The sequence below is a fragment of the Chiloscyllium plagiosum genome, chromosome 2 (genome assembly GCF_004010195.1).
Source record: "Chiloscyllium plagiosum isolate BGI_BamShark_2017 chromosome 2, ASM401019v2, whole genome shotgun sequence".
Classification (NCBI taxonomy): Eukaryota; Metazoa; Chordata; class Chondrichthyes; order Orectolobiformes; family Hemiscylliidae; genus Chiloscyllium; species Chiloscyllium plagiosum.
Genome location: NC_057711.1, coordinates 4,226,987 through 4,241,349, shown reverse-complemented (window position 1 = coordinate 4,241,349; position 14,363 = coordinate 4,226,987). Strand labels below are relative to the sequence as shown.

General features: G+C 41.8%; 1 protein-coding gene across 1 annotated transcript in view; it reads left to right on the top strand.

Moving 5' to 3' along the window:
- The first annotated feature begins 359 nt into the window (after nucleotides 1-359).
- The window catches only part of LOC122539512 (otogelin-like protein), a 248,549-nt gene continuing 234,545 nt past the window's right edge, over nucleotides 360-14,363 (top strand). The window contains exons 1-3 of the mRNA XM_043674458.1: nucleotides 360-405; nucleotides 1,747-1,833; nucleotides 8,024-8,076. Coding sequence (XP_043530393.1) covers nucleotides 365-405; nucleotides 1,747-1,833; nucleotides 8,024-8,076 — 181 coding nt within the window. The 5' untranslated portion in view covers nucleotides 360-364. The remainder of the gene's footprint in view (nucleotides 406-1,746; nucleotides 1,834-8,023; nucleotides 8,077-14,363) is intronic.

Below are 14,363 nucleotides of genomic sequence, written 5' to 3'. Positions count from 1 at the left end.
AAAAGGTTACTTTCCATTGCAGCTATTCACTTGGTTTGTTTAAGTTTAAATAATTCAACTATTCATTTTAAAACTTCTATTGATATGTGGAAGAAAAAAAAATGAGCAAGGATAAATGTAGGCCTATTACAGGTGAGGACAGGTAGACCAATTTGTATGAACAAGATGCAGGTAAATTGTCAGTCTTGTAACTAATTATTCCTTCCTTTCTGTTCCATTTGTAGCAATGAGTTGCACTGAAAACATGGTGTATACCATAACCAACCAAACATGCAAACTGAACTGTTACTATACCAGTACAAGAAATAGCTGTCTCTCTCTTCCATCATCAGGCTTTTTGGAAGGATGCCAATGTCCTAAGGACATGTACTTCAATCCACATGATAATACATGTGTTGCTGACATGTAAGAAAACTTTCTTACCTTTACAGTGGATCAGAGTCTTGAGGAAATCAGAATTTCTAGTCCTCAGTGGTTAAACACATACTTTTCATCTGACTTTCTTTATTTGTGATTTTTAAAATATGTTTGTTCATGGATGCCTCCCTAGCTGGGCCAGCATTTTCTGCCCATCCCTGATTGCTTTTGAGAAGCCCACTTGACAGGCACCACATCATAAGCATTCATTCCCTGCATCACCAATGCTCAGCAGTAATGGTGAGCTGCCGTATTGAACCACTGTTGTCCTTGAGGTATAAATACACTTGTAGTGTTGAAAGGATGGAGTTTCAGGATTCTGACCAGGGCAAATGAAGACCATACCTACATTGTGAGAAGGCAGTGGTGTTGGGTTATTAAAACTAGATAAGAGATGAAGGCTGATGCTCTTGGTACATGGATTTGAATGCCATCATGGCAGATAGTGAAATTTGAATTCAGTTAATAAATCTGAAATTAAAAACAAGTCAAACGGTGACCGCAAAGCCATTGTCAACTGTTGTAAAAAAATCATCTATGTCACTAATATCCTTTCAGAAGGAAAATCTGCCATCCAGAGTATGGTCTACAAGAATTTCCAGATTCACCGCAAAGTGGTTGACTCTTAAATGCCCTCTGAAATTGGATACAAGGCCATTCAGTTGTATCTAGTTTTCACAAAGTTTGGTAAAAATCCAAAGCATCTGAAATGACAATGGCAAACACAGCTACCCTGCAAAGTCCTCCTTGCAAACATCTGGGGACCTATGCCAAAATTGTGAGAACTGTTCCACAAGCTAGTCAAGAAAGGTCTTCTTGATCATTCTCTTGGAATCATAACTTATTGACAATATCCCAGCTATCATTACTTGAGATTGTGGCAGAATAATACAAAGTTGGTGAAGGCTGGCCTGGAAGTACCAAAATTTGACTCCAGACCCTGCAGTCTCATGACATCAAGTCAGACATGGGCCCAAAAACCTCCTGCTGATTGCCACTTACTCTCTGTTTTCACCAGCCTTTTCGATGATGAATCAGTGCTCTTCCATACTGAACACTGTAAGTTTATGCACTGAGGGTGGTAAAAACATAGAATGTACTGTATGTAGGATACTTGAACTTATCTAGTTAGCTGAGTTCTAAATGATGCTAGACTGGGTCTGCAGCATGTGGTTGAGAAACCAACATGAAAACAAAAAAACATACTTGACCTTGTGGTCAATAAACTATAGGAAAACAATACATCTATTGATGACAGCATCAGGAGGAATGAATATGTCATAGCAATGAGGTGATGAAATGCCACCTCCTCTTTCTTATTTCTTGCAGTATGGAGTGCCCATGCTACTTGAATGGATCGGTGTACAGACCTGGTGACAAGACACCATCACTTTTACCAATGAAACAACAAGAATGGTGAGTGTATGTTGTCTGTGAAGCATTTACCGATATCATTTTCTGTCTCTAAAAGTATTTGCAGAATCTTTGGAATCATATTGGAAAATAGCCATACAGTTTTGGAATATTTTCATGGAAGAAAAGGCAGCTGTTTTGTCTGAAATTGAGATATTGTATTGCATTTGGTTTTTTGAGACTTCTGAATTGTTTAACTGTCTCAGAAAATTGGAACAATTTTAACATTTTAGCTCATGACATGAGCACTACTTTCATTTCTATTTGATTTTACTTTAAAATGTAAATGATTTGTTTGGTTTGTGGGTGATAATTTCTCTATTTTAGTTGATACATGTTAAACGAGTGATAAAACATATTAAAGGAATATAATATGGGAAAAATGTGAGGTTGACTTTGGCAGCAAGAATAGATGATCATTATTTAAATGAAGAAAGATTGTGGAAAGATACAGCGCAGATGATTTTGGGAGTCCCTCTGCTAAATCACAAAAAAGCTAGCATTCAAGTTCAGTGGGTAAAAGGGAAGGCAAAAGGAATGTTGACCATTTTTCAAAAGGAATGGAGTTGATAAATAGGGAGGTCTTGCTAAATCAATCCCAGGAATGGAGGGACTGCCTTAAGAGAAGAGGTTGAGTAGATTTAGCCTACTCATTGGAATTTAGAAGAATGAAAGTCAACCTTACTGAATCATAAAAGATTCTTAGGGGACTTGACAGAGAAGATGCAGAGAGGTTATTTCCCTTGTAGGTGAGTTGAAGGCTAGAGTGCATAATCTTAGAGTAAGGGATCACCCATTGAAAACAGAGATAAGGAGGAACTTCTCCTTTCAAAGGGTAGTGAATATGTGATTTCTTTTTTACAGAAAGAGAATGTAGAGGCTGGATTGTTAAGTATGCCCAAGCTGAGATAGATTTGAAATCAGTACTGGAATAAATGAGAGTGGAGTTGAGATTATCAGGTCAGTTATAATCTCATTGAATGGTGGAGCAGATTTCGAGGAACTGAATGGCCTATTTCTGCTCCTAAGATTTACGGTCTTATGGACAGCAATATATAGAGTTAGCTTGTTTTCTCCCTGACCATTATCTGTACATGTGAGTAGACAACAATATGCTTATAGAGTACAGAGGCCTGATTCTGGGTAATTCAAGATGGAGGATGGAAAACATTTCTGTCTGTAACAGCTGCTGCTTTTTTGAGGTGTTTTAGGTGTTGGATTTCCTCGAATCCCAGGAACAGCAATTACTGTTTTATTGCAATTGCATTGTTTTGGAACTTTGGAGAAAGAAAAAGTCAAAACAACAGCACCTTTAAAAGGGAGAGGAACAAACAAAGGCAGCACATGGTGAGGTCGGTGCAGGAGAGAGAGAGAGACAGAGAGAGAGAGAAAGAATCCCACATTGCTAACTGACTCAGTAGTGAACCTGCACAGTTACTGCCTTTGCTGTTGAATTCATTATTGCTGGACATCAGAGTACATTGGGAAAATTAACAAACAGTGAAATTCACAACTGATCTTGGAGGAACCTGTTTGGGAGAGGTCACAGGACAGAGCCAGATAAGTAAATAGTTTTAAGTGTGGCCTTCGGGCCTTGCCGTAAGTCTGCAGTAGTGAATAGAATAGGTTCTTTCTTGATTATAAGCTTTATTGAGATATGTCTCTTGATTAAACTTAAAAATATAAGCCATAAGTATTAAGTTAGCCTGGAGCAGTGTTTTGTAGAGAAATAAGACGGGACTATTTTCTGGTTTACCAGGATGCTGCCTGGACTGGAGGGCTTGCCTTATGAAGAAAGGTTGAATAAGCTCGGACTTTTCTCTCCGGAGAGAAGGAGGAAGAGGGGTGACCTGATTGAGGTGTACAAAATAATGAGAGGAATAGATAGAGTCAATAGCCAGAGACTTTTCCCCAGGGCAGGATTGACTGGTACGAGAAGTCATAGTTTGAAGATATTAGGAGGAAGGTATAAAGGAGATATCAGAGGTAGGTTCTTTACACAGAGAGTTATGAATGCATGGAATGCGTTGCCAGCTGTGGTGGTGGAAGAAGAGTCATTGGGGACATTTAAGTGACTGCTGGACATGCAAATGGGTAGCAGTGAGTTGAGGGGTGCGTAAGTTGTTACTATATTTTACATTAGGATTTAATCTCGGCACAACATTGTGGGCCAAATGGCCTATTCTGTGCTGTACTTTTCTATGGTCTATATCTGGTCAGCATGGACATGTTGGACTGAAGGATCTTTTTCCATGCTGTACATCTCTGTGACTGTATGACTCTATTTAGGAAGGAGAACTTCAGCCATTTACAGAGTTCTGAGTGAAACTTCACAGATCTAATGTTCAAGACAGTGAGTCAGGCCAGACAGCAGTTTGGACTACCATCCCCCAAAACAGGCCCAGCATTCTCTGGAGAATTGGTCCAGCTGCATGAATAACTGTTATGTCCCTTTGTGCTTATCCCTTATCTCCTCCTATTTGACAGGCCCATCCTTGCCCCTGTGCATCCCATACCCACCTAGACAGTATCTACTGTGGATAGAATGCATAAACCTTTTAATATCACTTGGAAAATTTGCAATGCTTATGGATTTAAATAATAGACATGAGGAGAAAGGGATTGATTAATAAGGAGAAGAGAGGATCTGAGAGTAAGCTATGGGGAACATACAAACTGACTATAAAAGCTTCTTCAGTATATGTAGAGAAAAAGATTAGTGTAGATAAATGCAGACCCCTTGCAGTCATAATGGGAACAAACAGACCAAATAAATGTTTACTTTTGAAGCTGTCTTCACAAAGAAGGACTAAATAAGCCCCAAAAACTAACGGGAGCGTAGGACCAAGTGAGAGAGATTTACTGAACAAAATCAGTAATCGGGTATTGGTATTGGGGAAATTGATGGGATTGAAGTCGATTAAAACCCCAAGGCAAAGTAACTTACTTTGCAGAGTACTTCAGGAAGTGGCCTTAGAAATAATGGATATATTGGTGGTTATTTTTTTAACATTCCGTAGACTCTGAAACAATTCCTATGGATGAGAGGCTAACTAATCTAACCATCCTATTTCAAAAATGAGGCAGAAAACAAGGAACTATGGACTGGTTAACCTGATACCAGTAGTAGGGAAAATGCTAGGGTTTAGGGTCAATGATAAAAAGTTTAAAATGAAGCCGGGCAAGACAGTGGGCAAAGACACATCCCCCTCTGATGCGCTCGATTCGCGCAGGATGCCAGTGACGCAGTGTCACCTGCCCTGTCAGCCCTGGACGCACCTGTTTCCTCGATCACCACTGCTGATGTTATATCGGTCTTCATGGGAGTCAGCCCAAGGAAAATGACGGGCCCGGACAGAGTCCGTGGCTGTGCGCTTAGACCCTGTGCGGGCCAGCTGGTGGAGATATTCACTGACATCTTCAACCTCTCCCCGCCAAAAGCCGAAGTCCCAACCTGCTTCAAGAAAACCACATCATCCCAGTACCAAAGAAAGCAAATGTAATTTGCCTTAATGACTTCTGACCAGTGGCTCTGATCTCCATAGTCATGAAGTGCTTTGAGAGGCTGATCATAGCCTGTATCAACTCTAGCCTCCCAGCCTGCCTTGATCTCCTGAAATTTGCCTACCGATGTAACAGGTTCACAGCGGATGACGTTTCCCCAGCCCTGCACTCATCCCTGGAACATCTGGATAACAAATTTACCAATGTCAGACTTCTACTCGTTGACTACAGCTCTGCCTTCAACACGATTATCACCTCCAGATTAATCTCAAAACTCCGAGACCTAGGTCTCTGCTCTGGATCCTCAGCTTTCTGACCCACAGACCGCAATCAATGAAGGTAGATGACTGCATCTCCTCTATGATAACCCTCAACATTAGAGCCCCCCCAAAAGATGCGTTCTTAAACCCCACTGTACTCCCTGTACACCCACAACTGTGTAGCCATATTCTGAACAAATACCATCTACAAGTTTGCACTTGTTGTTGCACTGCCAACATCCATGCACTGTGGTCCTCAATGAGCCTGACTCTTTCCTCATAATCCTTTTACCCTTGATGTATCTGTGAAATGACTTTGGATTTTCCTTTATTTTACCTGCCATTATTCTTTCTGACACTTTATTGGTCTCCTAGTTTCCCTTTTCATTTCACTCTTGCAAATTCGACACTCCTCTAGGGCTTCTGCTATCCTGAAGTCTCATAAGCTTTCCCTTTTCCATTTTATCAAGCCTGCGTATCCCTCAACATCCAAGGTTCACTGGATTTGTTGGTCCCATCCTTTATTGGAACATGTCAGTGTCGACTCTCCTTATGTTCTTCTTGAATGTGTCTTAATATTCTAACACAGATTTACCTAAAGGTATGTGCTCCCAGTCCTCTCTGTCCAAATCATATCAGATCAGATCTTGGCTTTCAGATAGTTTAATATTTTGATTTCAGGCCCATCCTTGACCTTTTCTGTAACAATCTTGAATCTAATGACGATATGATCACTGACTGCAAAATGCACCCCCATTGATACTTAAATAACTTGCCTCACCCTCCATTATTTACAGTTAAGTCCAGGACCACGCACTGTCTTGTAGGACCTTCTACATACTGGCTTATGAAGCTCTCCTATATGCATTTTAAGAATTCTGCATCCTATGGATCTTTAACACCATGACCACCCTAGTTAGATTTGTAGAAGTTGAGATCCTTATTATCACTATTCAACTATTTTTAAGCTTCTCTGAAATGTGCCTACATACAGAGGAACCTCAATAATCCGGCATTCGAAATATCTGAATATCGAAATATTCGGCAAGATCACAATGTCCCGATGCTTGGCTAACCTATGTTATCTGGCATTTGATTATCCAGAATTTGATTAACCGAATGATATACTCCCCTCCTGTGTCCGTCAGATAATCGAGGTTCCTCAGTACTTGGTCTTCTATTTCCCTCAGACTAGTTAAGGAGCCTATAGTAAACTGGTAGCAACGTGATCGTTCATTTTGGTTTTTAAGTTCTACTTATATGGCTTCATTTGAGGAGTCTTGTAAGATGTTTGCGTATAAACGTGTTCCCGATTTATGAATGTCCGACTTATGAATCCATGTACTTAAGAATATGATCTCACACAGGAATGTCATTCTAAAGAGCTGACATACACACATTTTCTGTACTTATGAACAGATCCTTTTTATTGTCCTGTTATATGTTCCATACACATCTTGCATACAAATTGACAAAATTGATTCCAGAATGGAACCCACTCGCAACTCGAGGACTGTCTCCATGCATATCTGCATAAAATTATGAGGGCCAGAGATAGTGAAGAAGCTTTCCCCCTTAATTGCGGGATCAATGACCAGAGCATATATTTAAGGCACTGGGCAGAAGGTGGAAATGAAGTGTGAGGAAAAATGTTTTCATCCAGAGGATGGTAGGAATCTGAAACTCACTGTCTGTAAGGCTGAAATCCTCATAACATTTAAGCACTATTTAAATATGCACTTATAATACCAAGCATACAAGGCTATGGACCAAGGGCAGGAATCTGAGATTGGAAATTAAGTGGTTGTTTTTGACTGGCACAGATCTGATGGGATGAAGGGCCTTTTCTGTGCTGTAGATTTCTTTGACTCCATGCCATTCATTCTTACTGCTGTGTTTGATTCCCTGAAAAATATTGCAACACGCCTCCTATTTTACCTCCTTCCCTGGCTCACCTGAAGATCCTACATCCTGGAATACTGAGCTGCCAATCCTGTTCCTCTCTCAACATGTCTCAGTGATAGCAATTAGGAGAAAGTGAGGACTGCAGATGCTGGAGATTAGAGCTGAAAAATGTGTTGCTGGAAAAGCGCAGCAGGTCAGGCAGCATCCAAGGAGCAGGAGAATCGACATTTTGGGCATTAGCCTGAAGAAGGGCTTATGCCCGAAACGTCGATTCTCCTGCTCCTTGGATGCTGCCTGACCTGCTGCGCTTTTCCAGCAACACATTTTTCAGCTCAGTGATAGCTAATTTTGCACCTTCCCCTGTTGAACCTTCTCTCAGAATTCCAATCCCCCACCAAGTTAGTTTAAACCGGTGAAGATTTAAGTATGTTTTCTCATCAATAATTCAAAATACATTCATTTAATAAGATATGCAACAAGTGAGAAAAAATATTGATTAATACATGTTTCCTTGTTAAATGCAGTATCTGCAGTGGAGCTGACATCAAGTGTTCAGGAATTTCAGTTCATCAAAAAGGTAAGAAAATATGTCCACACTATAATGAATGCACTTATTGTGAACTACAGTGTCAATTTACATCTGAAGACTACATTACATTTCTGTCAGGATTTTCTATACCTTGCGGGAACAGCATAAAGCAGCCACAGTTTATCTTGCAGTATTGTTTCCATTCTTAAAAAAAAATCATACTAATGATCTCATGCTTGAAAAAATAAATTTTCAGCACAAAGTGCTTTCTCTAGAATAAAACAAAGAACTGTGGATGCTGAAATAAAAAGAGAAATTGCTGGATGTTGCACCTGTGGAGAGAAAAGAGCTGGAAATGTGTTGCTGGAAAAGCGCAGCAGGTCAGGCAGCATCCAGGGAACAGGAGAATCGACGTTTCGGGCATAAGCCCTTCTTCAGGAATGAGGAAAGTTTGTCCAGTAGGCTAAGATAAAAGGTAGGGAGGAGGGACTTGGGGGAGGGGCGTCGGGAATGTGATAGGTGGAAAGAGGTCAAGGTGAGGGTGATAGGTCAGACTGGGGTGGGGGCGGAGAGGTCGGGAAGAAGATTGCAGGTTAGGAAGGCGGTGCTGAATTTGATGGATTTGACTGAGACAGGCTGGGGAGAGGGGAAATGAGGAAACTGGTGAAACCCGAGTTCATCCCTTGTGGTTGGAGGGTTCCTAACCGGAAGATGAGGCGTTCTTCCTCCAACCATCGTTTCGCTGTGGTCTGACGATGGAAGAGTCCAAAGACCTCTCAGTCAAATCCATCGAATTCAGCACCGCCTTCCTAACCTGCAATCTTCTTCCTGACCTCTCCGCCCCCCCCCCAGTCTGACCTATCACCCTCACTTTGACCTCTTTTCCCTATCACATTCCCGACGCCCCTCCCCCAAGTCCCTCCTCCCTACCTTTTATCTTAGCCTACTGGACAAACTTTCCTCATTCCTGAAGAAGGGCTTATGCCCGAAACGTCGATTCTCCTGTTCCCTGGATGCTGCCTGACCTGCTGCGCTTTTCCAGCAACACATTTCCAGCTCTGATCTCCAGCATCTGCAGACCTCACTTTCTCCTGTGGAGAGAAAGCAGAGTTAATGTTTTGGGGCCAGTGACCCTTCTACAGGACTGATTGTAGCTAGGAAAAAATGACACTGTACATAGGCTGAAAGAAGGGACTATGATGGAGCTGGAGGTCGCACTTAAAGGAGTAAGCATTATGTGGAGATAGAGCTCAGAGGGAGAGAAAGGTAGATAGGCAGAGATGGATAATTGTAATCCAGAGAGAAAGAAGAACTGCCAACAGAGAACATAAGTGGGAGAAAATGGGTTGGTTGTGCTGAAAACAGCCATCTGATGACCAGACCTGGTGTGTGGTGTGAGTAAATGTCATGCAAAAAGGTGTTCAGTCTGAAGGCAGAAGGAGACTAGTGCCCATCATTGTTACAGAACAGAGAACAGACAGGTCTGAAATAAATGTTCTAAACTGCAGAAGGCTGAGTTTAATATGATCTGTCATGATTTGTCCAGAGAGGACTCACAGCAGATACTTATGGCAAATAAGGGCAATACATTTAATGTAGTCTTCTTGGACTTCAACAAGACTTTCAATAAGGTTTCACAAGAAAGAGGCCATTTGACCCATCAAGGGACAGAACGGTGGCTCAGTGGTTAACAATGCTGCCTCACAGTGCCAAAGCACCATGTTCGATTCCATCCTCAGGCTACTGTTTGTGTGGCGTTTTCACTTTCTCTCCGTGTCTGCATGGATTTCCTCTCAGTGCTCTGGTTTCCTCCCACAGCCCAAGGATGTGCAGGTTAGGTGGATTGGCCATACTAAATTACCCATAGTGACTAGGAATTGCAGGTGAGGTGGGTTAGCCACGGGAAATACAGGGAGACAGGATAGGGTAGGGGAGGGGGTCTGAATGGGATCCTCTTCAGACGGTCAGTGTGGACCAAATGGGCCGAATGGCCTGCTTTTACACTGCAGCGATTCAGTGGTGATTCTATGATCAGTCCACACTGACCCTCTGAAGACCATCCCATACTATTCTCATAACACTGCATTTATAATGCACATGTACAATCCACTTAGCCTACACATCCTGGGACACTCCAGATAATTTTGCATGTCAACCAAGAGAGTCATATGTACAGCATGCAAACAGACCCTTTGGTCCAACTCATCCATGCTGACCAGACATCCTAAATTAATCTAGTCCCATTTGCCAGCATTAAACCCTTCCTATTCATATACCCATCGAAATACCTTTTAAATGTTGTAATTATATCAGCATCCAACACCTCTGCTAACAGCTCATTCCATACTTGGACCACACTCTACATGAAAAAGTTGCCCCTTAAATCCCTTTTAAATCTTTCCCCTCTCACCTTAAATCTATGCCCTCCAGTTTTAGACTCCCCTACGCTGGGAAAAAGATCTTGTCTATTCACCCTATGCATGCTCCTCACTATTTTAAAAACCTGTATAAGATCACCCCTCAGCCTCTCCCTATAGCTTAAACACTTCAACCCTGGCAATGTCCTTGTAAATCTTTTCTGAATCCTTTTAGCTTCACAATATCGTTCCTATAGCAGGGGTCCCAGAATTGAATATGGTATTTCAAAAGTGGCCTAACCAATGCCCTATACTGCTGTACCATGACCTCACAACTACTATACCCAATACACTGACCAATAAAGGCAAGCATACCAAGTACCTTCTTCACTATCCTATCTGTCTCTCTGAGCAACCCTCCAACATCACTTTCAAGGAACTATGAGCCTGCACCCCAAGGTTCAGCAACACTCCTCAGTATCTTACCATTAAGTGTATAAGTCCTGCTCTGATTTGTCATACCAAAATGCAGCACCACATATTTATCTAAATTAAACTCCATTTGCCACTCTTCAGCCAATTGGCACATCTGATCAAGATCCCATTGTACTCTGAGCAAACCTTCTTCCCTGTCCACTGCATCATCGATTTTGGTGTCATCTACAAACTTACTAACCATATCTGGGCTGTGGCCCAGTCAATATGTGATAGCAGCAGCCCAGTGCAGAAGCGACAGCAGTGGCCCAGTGCAGTAGGTAGCAGCAGCCAGTGGTCAGATGTCATGGATGCCCTTTGCATTGGTCTGCTGTGGAGACCCCTTGGAGAAAGACTGCGATCTTTTTCTTTGAAACTGTATCTTGCATTTATAAACTATGGATATGCTGTTTATAGCTGTAATGTAACTTTTTTTCTTCATTTCTCTATTCTGTACTTAAGGATTGTACCAAAGTACTCTGTACCTAAGAAAGCGCCATGTGTTGGTGACATTATTACACTGTAACTAATCTTGTAACTGTAGATTCTATACCTTGGTACTTTTGTGCCTAAGATGGCACTATAACGGGTGACTTACAAACTTTTGACTGTACTCATTTGAGTTCATGTGACAAGAAAGCTAATTCAATTCAATTCAATCTTATATTCACATCCAAATCATTTTTGCGAATGACAAAATGTAGTGAATCCATCACTAATCTTGTGGCAAACTGCTGGTCTGGTCTGAAAAGCAACCCTCCAACATTATTTTCTGTCTCCTATCTTCAAGCCAATTTTTTATCCAAATAGCTAGTCCTCCCTCTTTTCCATGAGATCTAACCGTGCTAACCAGTCTATCATGCAGAACCTTGTCAAACGCCTTGCTAAAGTCCACATAGACAATGCCCACCACTTTGCCTTCATCAGTCATCTTCACCACTTCTTCAAAAAATCTCACTCAAGTTAGTGAGACACTATTTCCCACGCACAAAGCCATGTTGAGATCCCTAATCATTCCTTTCCTGTCCAAATGCATGTCAATCCCGTCCCTCAGAATCTCCTCCAGCAACGTACCTGTCACTAACATTAGGCTCTCTGGTCTACAGTTCCTGGCTTTATTTTACCACCTTTCTTAAATATTGGCACCACATTAGCCAACCTGCAGTCTTCTGGCATCTCACCTATGGCTATCGATGATACAAACATCTCAGCTAGGGGCTTAGCAATCATTTCCCTAGCTTCCCATAAGAGTTCTGGGGTATACCCGATTATGTCCCAGGGATTTATCCACCTTTATGTGTTTTAAGGTATCTAGCACCTACTCCTCTACAATATAGACATGTTTTAAGATATCACCCAACTTGCACATCCTTGGACTGTAAGAGAAAACTGGAGCACCCATTGGAAACCCATGCAGACAAGGTGGGAATGTGCAAACTCCACACAGCCAGTCACCCAAGGATGGAATCGAATCTGGGATTCTGGCATTGTGAGGCAGCTGTGCTAACCACTGACCCAGCGTGATGCCCAAAAATTAATTCCACCTTGCCCCAAAATTAATTGGTGTAGACATAGTGTGAATGGTTTAGAGGGAGTGGAATTCTTAAAATGCATCCAAGAGAACTTTTGAAGCCAGTATGTGAAGGTCCGACAAGTGAAGGAATGAATTAATTATAGATAATGAAGCTGAGCAAATTGTTGAAGTATCAGTGTGGGAATATTTTGCCGACAGTGATCATAACTCCTTTAGATTCAAGATGGTGCTTTTTCCAGAAACTAGAAATACAGGATGAGAAAATGAGCTCAAAAGACCCCATTTCCAGTGTTATGAGTGCTGGTAGAATTTCCAAATGGCATCAGTTACACAACTTAAACCACTGGCCTTAAACAACTAAACATATATTGAGCATGAGGAAGCTCTCTTTAAGAAGATCTTCAACTGTCGTCAGGTATAGTTGCTGTTTTCTTTGAGCTGCTGTTATATGTTACAACTGTTTGCTACTTCTGTTCGTTGTTAACAGGTTCAGGAATATTTCTGTTCAAAGAGTAGCTCCCAGATAATGGTGCGCTAGTAAGCTCATACTTTGTAATGCAGCACGATTTGGAGAGTGAACATCAGCCATGTGTTGAAAGACAAACTGCTGGAAGAGGCAGGTCCAGAAGGAGGAATAGAAAAGTAAGGCAGATTTAAAAGAGAGGCCTGCAGTCACCCTTGCAGCAAGCAGGTTGGGAAGAGTGGCCTTTGGAAAAAAAAGCCAAAAGTGACATTATAGAAAATTCATTGGCTGATGTAGGAAGGGAGGATTTGAATCATAGAGTCCGACAGTGTGAAGCCAGGCCAATTAGCTCCTCAATTCCTCAAGAGCATCCTACCCCCCTAACCTATTCCTGAATTTCCTAGCCTGCACATCTCTGGACACTACAGGCAACTTGGCTTGGCCAATCCACCTAGGCTGAACATCTTTGGACTATGACAGGAAATCAGAGCACCTGAAGAAAACTTACGCAGACACAGGGAAAATGTGCTAACTCCACACAGACATTGGCCAAGGGTAGAATCAAGCATGGGTCTTTGGCACTGTGAGGCAGCAGCACTAACCACTAAGCCACTGCACTGTTCTCAAAAGCAAGAAGATCAAACCAAGCATGAAATCAAGGCCTGACAGATGCAAACATATCTGTGGTAGGTTTTTGAAGTTTGAGCAGCTTCAGCTCAGAGTTTATGACCTGGAAGCTGACTATAGACACTATGATGCATCAGGGCCAGGGTGGGGAATTTACCTGGATTCCTTGTACCAGAAGTTAATCAAACCTGATTTGGTGTTCTGATGTGGTCATTAGTCAAGGACGAAGTGGGTGTGACTGCAAATAACACAATTCAGGGGACCTAGGGAACAGGAGTGCAGGAGTATCAGCCTCTGCAATTACCCAGCAGATGTGGGGTTTTCTCGGTGTGTTTGGATGAGAGTAGGGACTGTGAGATGGATGAGCTAAATGACTGTGGGTACAGGAAGCCATCCAATGGAGGTGGGGGCAAATGTAATGTACTGGTAGCAGGGGCAGCATTGTCACAGGGGTTTAAACAATGTTCTTTGCAGCAATGTGTGCAAATCCAGATGGCTATATTGTCTGCCTGGTGCCAGGCTTCAGAAGATCTTTTCTGGGCTGCAGTACAGGAGGGGGATCATCCATTTGTTGTAGTCCATGTAGGCACCAATGACATGGATTGAACTGGGAAAGAGTTTCTGCATAGCCAAAATGACGAACTAAGGCAAAAGAATTGAACAGAATTGAATAGATTAAAATAAACCATGACCAATGAATGAGTTCTTTCATAGAATCATAAACCATGGTCAATGAATGAGCTCTTTACTTAAAAATATTTGTATTTCAGTAAGAATTTGCTGTAAATGTAAGGGTGTGACTAATATTGTCACTACTGTTAATGTTTAAGTTGGATGGTAACTTCTAGCAAATACATTTCGATATATCAATCGAGAAATT